Source organism: Populus trichocarpa, chromosome 3 (assembly GCF_000002775.5).
Source record: "Populus trichocarpa isolate Nisqually-1 chromosome 3, P.trichocarpa_v4.1, whole genome shotgun sequence".
In the NCBI taxonomy this organism is placed as follows: domain Eukaryota; kingdom Viridiplantae; phylum Streptophyta; class Magnoliopsida; order Malpighiales; family Salicaceae; genus Populus; species Populus trichocarpa.
In genome coordinates this window covers 10,062,415-10,076,130 of record NC_037287.2, presented here as the reverse complement: position 1 = coordinate 10,076,130, position 13,716 = coordinate 10,062,415, and the positions used below count along the sequence as shown (strand labels likewise).

General features: G+C 30.5%; 1 protein-coding gene across 1 annotated transcript; it reads left to right on the top strand.

Moving 5' to 3' along the window:
• The first annotated feature begins 7,855 nt into the window (after positions 1-7,855).
• Positions 7,856-11,776, top strand: LOC7471606 (pectinesterase). Its single transcript, XM_002304221.4, has 2 exons — positions 7,856-8,996; positions 10,936-11,776. The coding sequence occupies exons 1-2, from the start codon at positions 7,934-7,936 to the stop codon at positions 11,625-11,627; spliced, it is 1,755 nt and encodes a 584-aa protein (XP_002304257.2). The 5' UTR covers positions 7,856-7,933; the 3' UTR covers positions 11,628-11,776.
• Positions 11,777-13,716: the final 1,940 nt, after the last annotated feature.

The window sequence follows — 13,716 nt, the reverse complement described above, 5'->3', positions numbered from 1 at the left end:
CTTATCCTCTGCAATTAGTCTAGCCAAGTCCACTAGAAAGGGATTCGTGAACAACAGCGCCGGTGAATCCCTGACACTTGCACAGCAGATGTTGAAAACAGCGGTTGTAGATGCAGCGGACCATGCTTATTGAATGCCGCGGATAGTCCCATCCCCTCTTAAAATTGATGAATGTCTACCCAATCACAAAAGAGCTTCTACGACGATCGGCATAAAAGCTTGATTCGTTGCTAGGATTATTATTGTACTTGTACAAAGGTGAGTGCTTATTAAAATATTTTTTTTTATTTTTTAAAATTTATTTTTAATATCAACGTATAAAATAATTTAAAGATACTAAAAAATTATTTTAAATAAAAAACATCCTAAATGTGCAAAAATAAAACACCTGTTTTATTTTTTTAATTATAAAAGCAACCACAAGCCGGTAAGGGAAAAAAAAAAACTATTTACAAAGGAAAATTTTCTATACTGAGAAAGCCTGGTGCAAGTTTTCGACGACAGGATGTTAGAAGATGAAATTCTGGGCTGGCCTGATAAAGTTTGGAGCAAATCCTAGAAGTATGAGACTTTTTTCTCAGACTGGATAGATGAGCCCAATAAGATGTGGTTGAATATGAAATGGCCTTAGTGATCCGAGATTTCGTAGCTTATATAGCAATAGTTGGTCCAATATTTTTTTTATTAAAAACATTATATATATAGAAAATTCTAAATATAAATTAAAAATTTATATATATATATAATTAAATAAATTGAGAATTATATGTGTTAATAAATAAAAAAACTATCATTAATAATAAATAAAAATAAAAATGAAAAAATCAAGAAATATATATAGATAAAAATATTTGATCTCATAACACATGCTTTTTACCCCTTGTATTCAATGATTTTGTTTATCAAAATCAAATATTTATTTAATCAAATAATAATATAAATAGAAACACATTAAATTGATTAAATAAATTAAAAGAAAAAAAATATTATGTAAGGCTACACATATTAGAAATATTATAAAAATAAATATTTTTTATTTATATAAAACATTAAAAGAAAAAATTGTAGATGAATTTGAATAATCTATTCAAAAAATTAAATGCACGTAAAATAATTAAAAAATAATCCCTATTTAAAAGAGTCTAAATAAATAAAATAAAAGTGAGAGTGTATATTAATTTAAATCTAAATTAAAATTTTATTTTAAAAAAAGACATAACAAGCATAAAAAAATAAAAAAAGATCAATGCTATTAGGCTTGACAAGTTAAGTCAACACATTTGGCCCATTTTATTTTGCTGACATATAAGGTGAATGACACGTTATTCGTCCTAATATTTTTTTTAAAAAAGTGAGATGGCAAGTCGTCTGACTTTGCCTAGATTCCAACAACTGTGGTAGTTTGAAAATCAGGGCTGAAGGTTTTTTATTCAAAAACTTTTTTTCAACCTATTTTTTACTCAAAACACCTTTAAAAACCCTATAAACCTTGTGAAATCAATCTATAGCCTCAAAAAACCACGCCATAACCTAAAATCTACGTCACAGCAACGCCGCGTGCCCACATGCGACAACCCGGTCAATAATATACAAATGATCACCGATGGAATTATGAACGATTTATGTTGTCCATTCCGCCAATAATTATTTTTGTTCCATTCCGCCGGTAAATTCATCGATGATTATATTACCAATAGAATGACCAGCCACTTATAAATCACCAGAGATATGTTTTCCAATGATAATTTACCATTTGTGATTCCACTAGTAAATTTTTTCCCAACAAAATTAATATTTAAACACCGACATGATATTTTGTCAACGCTATACAATATTTTGTAAGCAAGGGTTCTTATCAACCCAAGGGAAAAGGTTCAAAAAACTGAAAAAAAGAATTTTCGGGTTATTTAGGTTAAGTCTTGGATTCATAACTTTAATACAGGTGGAGCATTGCCGTGGTTTGATAGTTTGTGGATGCTGTCAATCACGTGGGCGAAGTGGTAACATCCACTTGTTAAAGAAGTAATCAACTTGATTATTAAAAGACACTGGAGAGATTAACAAAAGATTATAAATGAATTTAATAAAAAAACACAAGCATGAAACACGTGTATGCTTTGTCATTAAAGACGAATCGTTGTTATTATTTCGGTGTTCCATGTGACAATGTGTTCTTTATTGGTCGGAATCAACATATCCGTGATTTAAGGTGAAGAGAAATATGTAGGTTTTTAAGCGGCTATTTATCTTTGTAAATCGCTTTTCATGATTTTTTAAAATTTATTTTTTATTTAAATTTATTTTTTATATTTTTAAATTATTTTAATATGTTAATATTAAAATTATTTTTAAAAATAAAAATATTATTTTTATATATTTTCAAATAAAAATATACTTTATCAAACAAGAATACAACATTCCCAAAATCTACCTATTACATCACAAGTCAATGATATTCTGTGAGTAATTTTTCACTGTCAATATATTTGACAGTGTGATAGAGGTTGTTTTCAAATAATTTTTCGTGCCGAAATACATGTCAATGATTTTTTTATTTTTTAAAAATTATTTTTAATATCAGCACGTCAAAATAATAAAAAACATACAAACCATATTAAATTTTAACAAAATAAAAATTAAAATTTTTTAAAATGAAGATACAAACCACTTTCCATACAGTTTCTGCATTTCCTCGTGTTTGGTGCATGATGGTTGAAAGACGAAAAATTTAAGGAGGGCGATATTCAGGCATGAAAGGAAAAACTTACCGTAGAACCCATTTTTTTCGTCATCACTGATTATCATATTTTTAATTTTTAATTTACGTTCGATCCATTAATAATATTTATAAATCTAATTTATTAATTTATAACTTTGTTTGTTAGTCTTTTTAAGGAGAGGATAAAGTTTAAGGGGTTAAATGTTAACCCATGAGGGGTGCAGCAACAAAAATTTTTTTCTTTTCCGGGGGGATTTTGAAGTTTTTGCTTCTTTTTTTTCAAATTCAAAATTTTTTATCCTTAATATCTTTTCTTTAAAATTTTAATCTCATATCAAACCAAACCTAACTTTAAAAAATGAAGCATGATTTGGATTTTTTTAAAAAAAAAAAATAGATAGATAGATCTGGCCCTGTTTGTTTTTGTGTTTCAAAAGTATTTTTAAAAAAGTTTGAAATTTTTTTATTTTTTTTAAATTAATATTTTTTTGGTATTTTCAAATCATTTTGATGTGTTGATATCAAAAATATTTTTTAAAAATAAAAAATATTATTTTAATATATTTTTAAATAAAAAATACTTTAAAAAATAACTTTCATCAAAGTTTAAAATCAAATTAATTTTATAATTTTTTTAAAATAAATAAATAGCGAAATTGGTGGCAGAGGATTAGCCAGATGAGTCACTGTAGTGATTTTAGCAGCACCAAAGTGTTTGCCAGTTTGGTGGGGTACATATAGCTGGCGGCTGCTTACTTTTTTAGGCCATCGCTTTTGACTGCGTTCTTTCCAAGGGTGTTTGGGTTGGTAGTGTAATTATTGTTTTGTTAAATTGTTTTAAAAAAACATTATTTAAAATTATTTTTTTTTAATTTTTTTTAATGTGTTAAAATAAAAAATATATATTATTTTAATATATTTATAAATAAAAAAATATTTAAAAAAAAAACTATTACAACATCTCCAGACCACGTAAATAAAACATCTCCAGACACCACGTAAATAATACAGCTAGCCACAGGGACTGCTTTTGGATAAGGAGTTGGTGGGTTCCTCGTGGCTCCTCCATAGCTCCTTCCCAACCACATTTTAAATTATATTTAAGATAATTCATCTATTTTTGCCTTCAATTAATTAATAATAAAAATCCCATCAGTTAATTAATGCTTGTTTGTAGTTTTTGTTCGAAGATTTCAAGTTCAATTCAGGAACATGGAAAGGGATTGAAGAAAACTAGCGTCGGTTTTGTATTTCAAGGATAGTTGAATTATGCCATGCATTAAAAAACTTGGGGTGAAATACCTTTTAAATCACCTCAATTTTTTTTTTCCCATTTGCATTTTTTTTATTGCGTCATTCAAACTTTTTTTACCATCTTAAACTTATTTTCCCTTTATTTGCATCCTTCTTCCTTTATTATGTCCTTCAATTTTTTTTATTCGAGTCCTTTTTTTATTGTTGTATTTTTTTTTGTTTTTTATTTAACTGTTGTAGTTTAATTTTGCAGAATTAGCTATTGATAAAAAAAAAATAAGTGGATAGAAACACTATCATATAAGCATGGAACCACCTAAGTTTTTTTTTTCTCATTTGCATCCTTTCTTTTTTTTACTGGGTCCTTCAAACTTTTTTTTATTGGCATCCTTTTTTTTTACTAGGTTCTTTTGTTTTTTATTTAACAATTGTAGTTTGGTTTTGTAAAATTGACTTTTGATAAATCATGAAACGGTGTTTGAAACCACGAAGATCAAAATTGAATTAAAAACATTAAATAAAATCAAGTGTTGAGGGATAAAATTGAAAAAATAAATCAATTTCAATAAGCATTAAAAACAAAACAGATATCAATAAAAAGAATGGGAACAAATTAATATAGATACAAATTGATATGACATATTTAATTTTTGAAAAGGTAGGTATCAACCCCAGGGTGAGGATAGAGAAAAGAGAAAGGAAAAGAAAAATAATTCAGCGAAGCCTACATTGTCGGTATTCCACCGACGCATGCCCTAACACCACCATGGAAAGCTGGTGTTTGGCCATCGAGTAACACCTTATACACAATTCAAAGATGGCAAGGCTATCCACACCCTAACGCGTATGTCGCATATGCCAATAATATTTTGTTTTTAATTATATTATATATTTATTAAAATATCAAATTGTTCCTCGGTCAACTTAATTATAATTAAAAACCAATATGAAAATACAAAAAAACCTTTGAGCATCAATTTTAAAAAAATTGCTTTGAATGGTAACTTAGTCATATCATTGTATTTTTAAAATGGTAAAAGATCAATTTGTCTATAATTAATTTGGTAATGACTAATGGATCTTGAAAAAACACTGCATTACTTCTAATAACAAATTTAATGACTTTTTATGGAAAATGTGAAAGCGTCGTTACGCTACAGTAATTCATAGTATTACGAGTCTATATATATGTACATTGAAACACCAGTGTTTAGCACTGCGGTTGGAAAATGTTTTTGAAAATTTTTGATTTTTTTTCTTTAAATTAATATGTTTTTTGATGTTTTCAAATCATTTTGATGTGTTGATGTTAAAAATAATTTTTTTTAAAAAAAAATATTATTTTAATGTGTTTTAAAATGAAAAATATTTTAAAAAATAGCCGCTACCACCTCTCAAACACCGAGCCTCTTGGTTTTTTGTTATTTTAGTTTTATGTTTGATAGGAGGTTAATGGAGAGATAAATTTACTTTTTTTAATTTAAATTTGTATGGTATAAATTTTCGATAAGGTGAATTTTTAAGGACGTACTAATTACTTCCCAAACCCTCTTCGTGGAAAGTAATATCTACCCTCCAAAGCAATGTTATTTTACCATTTTACCCTCAATTTGTCAATAAACCATACATATTTAAAAGAAATTAAGGCAATTTAGTCACGCCTTCCTTCGGCAGGTCAACGGTTTAATGCTGATGTCTTTTAGTCACATTTCATTTAATTATTCAAGCAGAAAAAAAATTGCATGTTAGCCTCACCGACACTTGACACAACTAAATAAAAGAATAATTAATTTTAGACAGTTATATAAAAACCTAACATAAAGAAATATTTTCATTGAATATTTAAGAGCAATTAAAGAAAACATCATGCACATTTGATTTGTCTATTTTTTTTATATAAATTATTTGATAATATTATCATAAAAATCTCATATTTTATTTGAAAACTAATTTTTTAATCATATATTTTTTTTATTAATGCTCATTAAAGGCTAAAGAAGGAAATTGATCTTCCCAGTAGGAAGCAAGATATAAATATATGTGCAAATATTTTATCTTAATTGTTCTTCTCATTTTATTGTTATTTTTTTTTATTTTGATGGAGCAATGATTATTTTAATTAAAAAAATAATTAAAATAAATATCTATCAAAATTCAAATGATTTAAATTAATCAAGGGAAAAAATGAATTTCTTTAGTCAAAGCTTCATTTTTCACATTCATTGTTTTTTTTTATTCCAAAATTTGGAGGGAACATAATTCTTTTATCAAAAGTATGGCTATTCAAATAAAAAATTATTTTAATATCTAAAGAAGTTATAAAGAAAAAAATAAAAATAATATTTCAATTATTTTCATGTGAATATATATAAAAAATTAATATAAAAATTGAGAATAATAACAATGATAATATATATATATATATATATATATATATATTATTCTCATTAAATATTTATGCCATATTTTTTAAAAAAACTTGTGCACATTAGTTTCCTATGCAATCATAAAAATAGTGAAAACAAACATTACAATAAATGCTAACATATAATTTTAAAATATATAATAATTTATTTTTAAAAAATCATTAACTGTAATTAATTATCTATATAGTATTTTTTTAATATATAAATATATTTTTTTTTTTAAAAGCAAAGATGAGGACATGGAGAGTCTAAAGCTAAGTGAAGAGTAGATGTTCATTTCTTATCAATTGTATTTTTTTTTAATTTTATCATTTAATATTTTTAATTAATTTATTGGGTTGTTTAAAAAATAATTAATTCATCTTGATCACGTCAAGATAACTTTTACATTGTTTCATTCAAAAGACATGCTAGACAAGAAGTTGGATCGAAAACTTTTTTATATCAATTTTAGTATTTTTTTTAATTTTATTCTAATAATGTTTTAACAATCAATCATGATATCTCTGAACTAACCAAATCGACTGCGTCATGTTGCATAACTCTTTTATATATATATATATATATTAATTTAGAACCCAGGAAAGAAAAGAAGTTAATTAAAAAAAATTAAAATTGATTCGTTGCGTGGAATTTAATAAAAGTATTAAATAATTTTTTATAACCAGAGTATGTTTTTTTGTTATATTAAAAAAACTAATCTTACCTGTAAGACAGCGCACAGCTGTAAGCTAGTAAAGCAATATTTAAAACAGTTAAATAGAAAGACAAAAAAGACATGCGTCCCGATACCACAACCCTTGTCGAGGGAATAGTTTTATTACAAGGTGCACATTGCAGTCCACTTGTAACGTGCAGTGCATCGAGAATCCAAAGTTTACAGGATATTAAATATTTAAAAAGGAGGGAAAAAACAATACTTTTTAAATTATTGCTATATTTTAATATTAAAAGCATCATTTAATTAAGTGAAAGTTAAACAAAAGAAAAAGGTGAAAGCTAAGATTATATAAGTAAATACGAGACATAAGCAAGTTGTGTCATCATAATGTTAACTGGCGTAATGTCGGAGAACTTTATTAACTTTAAACAAAGGTTTTTTATTTATTATCATCATAATAAATAAATTCATTGTAATAATATCCATATAAATTAATGTATAAATTATCAAAAATTAAAAAGAAGAAGAAGAAGAGAGAAGCGTCGAAGATAACGGAGATAACCCCAATTCAGTGGGTCTTATAATTCCATGCAATCAAAATTAAATAGAAAATAAAAACTCAAATAATACAACCACCCAACCCAAGCCGCCACTTCTCCTTAACAAAATTTATTAGCTTGAATACCCGTATTATTAATTTTAAAATCTGTAAAATTATTTAAATTACACACAAAGTCGCTTGAATACCCGTATTAATAATAATAAAAAACTTTCTCCCACAGATCCTCCCTCCCAATGTGACTTGCTTTTTTCCTCTATATATGGGCCAGGCACCACCATGCTAGAAATTCATAGCCCTCCCTTTTCTTCTCCATGCTTGTAGCCAAAATGACCCAAGATAAGCAAAGCTTGACTGGAATATCAGATTCTGGCAAGCACATTTCTATCTTCAAGAAAAACAAGAAACTCTTCTTAGTTATTCTTGCTTCTTTGTTACTGGTTACCGCTATAATTGCCATTGTCGCTGGTGTAAATTCACACAAGAGCAGCAAAAATGAAGGTACTCATGCCATCCTCAAATCCTCATGCAGCTCCACTCTGTATCCTGAACTGTGCTACTCAGCTGTTGCCACTGTCCCTGGAGCCACTAGCAATTTAGCTAGCCAAAAGGATGTCATTGAACTTTCCATAAACCTCACTACCAAAGCTGTTCAACACAATTTCTTCACCGTAGAAAAGCTCATAGCCACCAAGAAACTCACCAAACGAGAAAAGACTGCTCTCCATGATTGTTTGGAGATTATTGACGAGACTCTTGATGAGTTACACGAGGCTTTGGTGGATCTAAATGACTACCCAAACAACAAATCTCTTAAAAAACATGCAGATGACCTCAAAACCCTGTTGAGCTCTGCCATAACCAACCAAGAAACATGCTTGGATGGTTTCTCTCATGATGAAGCAGATAAAAAGGTGCGCAAAGCTTTGTTGAAGGGCCAAATTCATGTTGAAAAGATGTGCAGTAATGTATTGGCAATGATCAAGAACATGACAGACACAGACGTTGCAAATGAGCTCAAGACCACAAACAGGAAGCTCATGCAGGAAAAAGAAGGAAATGAAAGTGAGTGGCCGGAGTGGATGTCAGTAGCAGACAGGAGGCTGTTGCAATCATCATCAGTGACTCCAGATGTGGTGGTGGCGGCTGATGGAAGTGGGAATTACAAGACAGTATCAGCTGCAGTTGCTGCAGCACCAAAGAAAAGCAGCAAAAGGTACATAATTCGTATCAAGGCAGGTGTTTACAGGGAAAATGTGGATGTACCAAAGGATAAGACAAACATAATGTTTATGGGAGATGGAAGAAAAACAACTATCATTACAGCAAGTAGGAATGTGGTTGATGGTAGCACAACCTTCAACTCTGCTACTGTTGGTGAGTCCAATATCTTACCCCCTTCCTTTAGCAACCTTTTCTACCTCCCTGTTTATTCATTTCCTTACTTTTATTGCATCTTTTTCGATGAAATGTTCCATATCGATGGGGTCCATTGTTGCTAAAGTTAGGAAAAGAATGAGCATTTTATTGTTTCTGCAGATTTGGTTGCGAGCATGCATGTGCATTTACTTTCACATATGCTTTTGTTTTTTTTTTTAAAAAAAAAAAACCCACAAAGTTATACAAATAAAAATAAAAAATTACAAAAGGATTAGTTTTTCCATAATTCATCAAATGTCTCGTCTTTTTGTGTGGAATCCTAGTATAATTTGTAATTATTCTCTTCTTCTTTTATTAAAAAAATCCTGTATATAACTTACAAGTTAACCTCTTTAGCTTATCTTTTGAAAAAAACAAGCATCTCCACAGATCCCTTCGCACATGCTTGTGCAATCACACTAGAAAAAGAGAGAAACAAAAAGGGAAAGAGAAGAAAAGTAGTCCTTACTTCAAATCAATCGTAGATATGTCCAGAACTTCATAAAAATCAAACCCAAATTGTAGCTCAAGTGTCATTTTCTATCCTCTTTTTTAAATTATCCAATAGTGCTAAGCAGCTTGTGCATTCATTAATTTCTAGTAGCTAGGTACCTAGCAACTTGGCTCTTGGGATTTTTCCTTTTCCCCATACGATAACTTGCCTAGTCCTTTTGGTGGTCCTGTTTAATGCTTGCGTGATGCTTCCATATCTTATCACCTGTTTCCTTCAATATTCTTGACTCGCTATAAACACTCATTTTGTCTGTTTATGGAGTAAGAGGATTGCTAATCGGCAATTATTTCATATCACAAGTTATCTCCTTCATTGTTTTATTTGCTTTTGCATCATATCGCATGATTTAATGTCAAAAACGCGCATGAAGTTTATTTTCATCCTTTTGACGATTAGAAATTTTCCTGATGGAGAAAGAGATCGTTATGTCTCGCCCACTTGAGTTCATTCAATTTGAAGATCAAGCTGTTAGAATCCCAGTATATACCCACCTACAAAACAATGTTTTTTAACCATTGTTTTCTTTTTCGAAAAAGATTTTACTATATATAGAAACTCATTCTACTTGAAGCTTCGAGCTGTCTTCATCATTTTCTTGTCGAACCTGTCTTTATTGGGCGTCAGTCCAATATGACCTTTATCAAGGCAATTGCATTTTGTTAAAAATATGTATGCATACGTCTTTCCTGGCATGGATTATCATTTTCGGACAAAAATAATTAGAAACTGATTCTATCTTTCACTTCATTCATTCTCGTAGCTGTGGATGCCAAAAAATTATAAATATTAGTAGAGTTAGACATTAATTAAAGTGGGTCTAGTTAGATGATAAGGTTTGAAATTGAATCCCATAATTAGTTTTGTGCCCCCCGACTGATAGAACTTGTCTATGTACGTGTATTTTATTTAATATTTATTAATTTATTTAGTTGAAAATGCGGCAAGTTTTTTTAAGAGGTGATCGAAAATGCGGTTAAAATCATAATTTTTAAAAGATTAATTTTTTTATTTAAAATTAATTTTTTTATTTTTAAATTGTTTGATATATTAATATTAATTTTTTAAAAATAAAAAATATATTATTTTCCTACATTTCCGAACAAAAAAACATTTTAATCCACCATAAGCATCTAATTTTGACATCACATCATTGAATTTACGGTAATAAAGATGAATAATTAAGTAGTTAAACATTAATTTCTTTTAACCGTCTGCGTCTTTCCATTAATCATATTAATAGAAGCATATGAGCGTGTAGGACTTTCCTATTTGAATCGATCAGATATGCCTGTCGTGCTCCATCTTGTCTCCATCTCTTTTTATATTTAGAAGAGAAACATTGTAGCTGGGATGATAACCCCTTTTTTCCTTGTAACATTGCAGCTGCGGTGGGTCAAGGATTCCTAGCCCGAGGCATAACTTTCCAAAACACAGCTGGTCCCTCGAAGCACCAAGCCGTGGCGCTAAGGGTCGGGTCTGACCTTTCAGCGTTTTACGATTGTGACATGCTAGCCTACCAAGACACCCTCTACGTCCATTCAAATCGTCAATTTTTCATCAACTGCCTCGTAGCAGGCACGGTTGACTTCATTTTTGGCAATGCTGCGGTTGTTTTACAAGATTGTGACATCCATGCTCGCCGTCCCAACTCAGGTCAAAAGAATATGGTCACGGCCCAAGGCCGGACGGACCCTAACCAAAACACCGGCATTGTAATTCAAAAGAGCAGGATCGGCGCCACCTCTGATTTACAGCCTGTTAAGAGCAGTTTCCCGACGTATCTTGGTAGACCCTGGAAGGAGTACTCGAGGACTGTCATCATGCAATCATCCATAACAGATGTAATACAACCAGCCGGGTGGTTCGAATGGAGTGGAAGTTTTGCACTGAACACGTTATATTATGCAGAGTATCAGAACTCGGGGGCTGGTGCTGGGACCTCTAGAAGGGTAACTTGGAAAGGATACAGAGTGATTACAAGTGCAACGGAGGCTCAAAGATTTACTCCTGGCAATTTCATTGCTGGCAGTAGCTGGTTGAGGTCGACTACCTTCCCTTTCTCCCTTGGCTTGTAAACTATAAGTGTTCTTCATGGTATAACACGATACATATTTCACCTGTACTGTTAGTAATGGTGACTTGGTGAGTGAGTGTCTTGTGCAGCCCATGTATGGTTCGGCTTCAATTAACGAAGCAAGACTCAATAAGAGGACGTGTTCTCAGATGCATCTTGTTGCGGAGAAACCAATCACACACTTTGCTCTAGAAAAATGATATTATCGACATGAACTGTCAATATATAGACCGATTTGTTTAAGCAATTCTTATTATTGATTAGTATTGATCATGGAACTTCATCCATCAGTGATCCGATGGTGAAATAAATTGTTTTCGTAAGAAAATTCAATAAATATTTATGAAAAAGAACTGAATCTATAATGTGGATGTAGCAGCCAATCAGAATGATTGCGTTATCTAATATATCGAACCGAGTCGAAAAACACCGAATTAGTCATTTTTTAAACATTTAGAAACCAATAAAACAAAACCAACCCCAAGTTCTGTCAACATCAAATTTGAACCCAATCGATAGCTGCTGCTACTGAAGCTCAAAGCCTGACTCCTCGCCTCGTAATTTCATATCCTCCACCAATTGTAATGGAGGCTGACCACTAGGGCAGCATACAGCTAAGCTCAAAAGATCATTGCTTCAAGGTGCGAAGATTCGTGATGATCTTTTCCATCAACTAGGCTTAACTATATCCATAAAAACTTGGATGCTTCCTCTACGCCTATCAATGCACTTTACCAAAACATCATCCTCATTTCTCAATTTGTCTTGAAATAGGGATGTTCGGAGCCATCAGGCACGTATCAAAGTTACTGCAGTGATTAATGCCCAGCTTCGTTGTACATGTGTGCATGCATATCGTCATCATCAATTGTGAAGAAAAGCTTTGAAAATTATGAAAAGGGCAGAGAGAGCAAAGGATATTAGAATGATTTACTATACTTGCTTGTGTAATTTCAAAAATGCATTCCTCCACAGGCAGTGGTTACTTCCTTTGCACAGCTCTCACATGACAATGGTACTCACAACGGTCAAGACAAACAAAGCAAGCAATCACTGTGTGCGCGTGTGAAATTAGAGAGTGACGAAGCTTAAATTTCACGAGGTTCGTTTTCATAGTGTTAAATTAATCAGATTTATATCTTATAAAATATCATAGGTTGAATCGAATATTATAATTATTGTCAAAACACTGCCCACACTATATCCACGACATAATCTTAATTATTAATTTATTTATTTTTACTGTAATTATTTGAACCAACATACACACAAACATCGACTAATTTCCTGAAATCTTAAAGTTAATGATAAGATAAATTTTTAATGACTTTAAATTTTATAATACATCAAGAGGAATTAAAGTGTAAATGCAACAATGATCAAACCAAAACATAGTAACAAATATAATAAAAACCAAAATCTAAACTACATAGACCATCAATATATTCCATCCCTCAGTCGAGTTGATTAGAGCATGGAACAACTTTTATATATATATATATATATATATATATATAATGTAAAAGATTTTCTTCGTAAAATTGGGAACATGATGTGATGGTTAAGCTGACTCTTTTATTGGGCTCAACAATTCTGTGTTTTTTTCAGCCTTTTAATGTATATTTTTGAATAGTATTGATATAAATTTTAAAAAATAAAAAATATATTATCTTAAAATATTTTCAAAAGAAAACCATTAAAAATAATAATTAAATCATTCCCGCCGTCGGTCGCAAAGAACCAACTTAAACCCAGCAATAATTTTCAAGCCTATCATCAATCACGCGCAGAGAGCACAATTCTGATCACTTTAGCCTTCGTAAAACGACACCTTATCGCTTCAAGTCTTCCTTCCTTACACCTGTGATATTACGAGCCAGCCACATTATTTTGTGGAAATTCTGCTATTATATTATGATTCCATTTCCCATTTCCCAAACCTGCACGTATCCTCTCAACTCTCGTCACTGTCATTCAGACTGGACGATAGCTAAGGAAGCTTCATTATCTGGTTATGTCTTTGAAATTTCAAGTCTAGCTCTACCCTCCATGTGCCCACTTCCCTTTCGAGATCCACGTTATATTTTTCT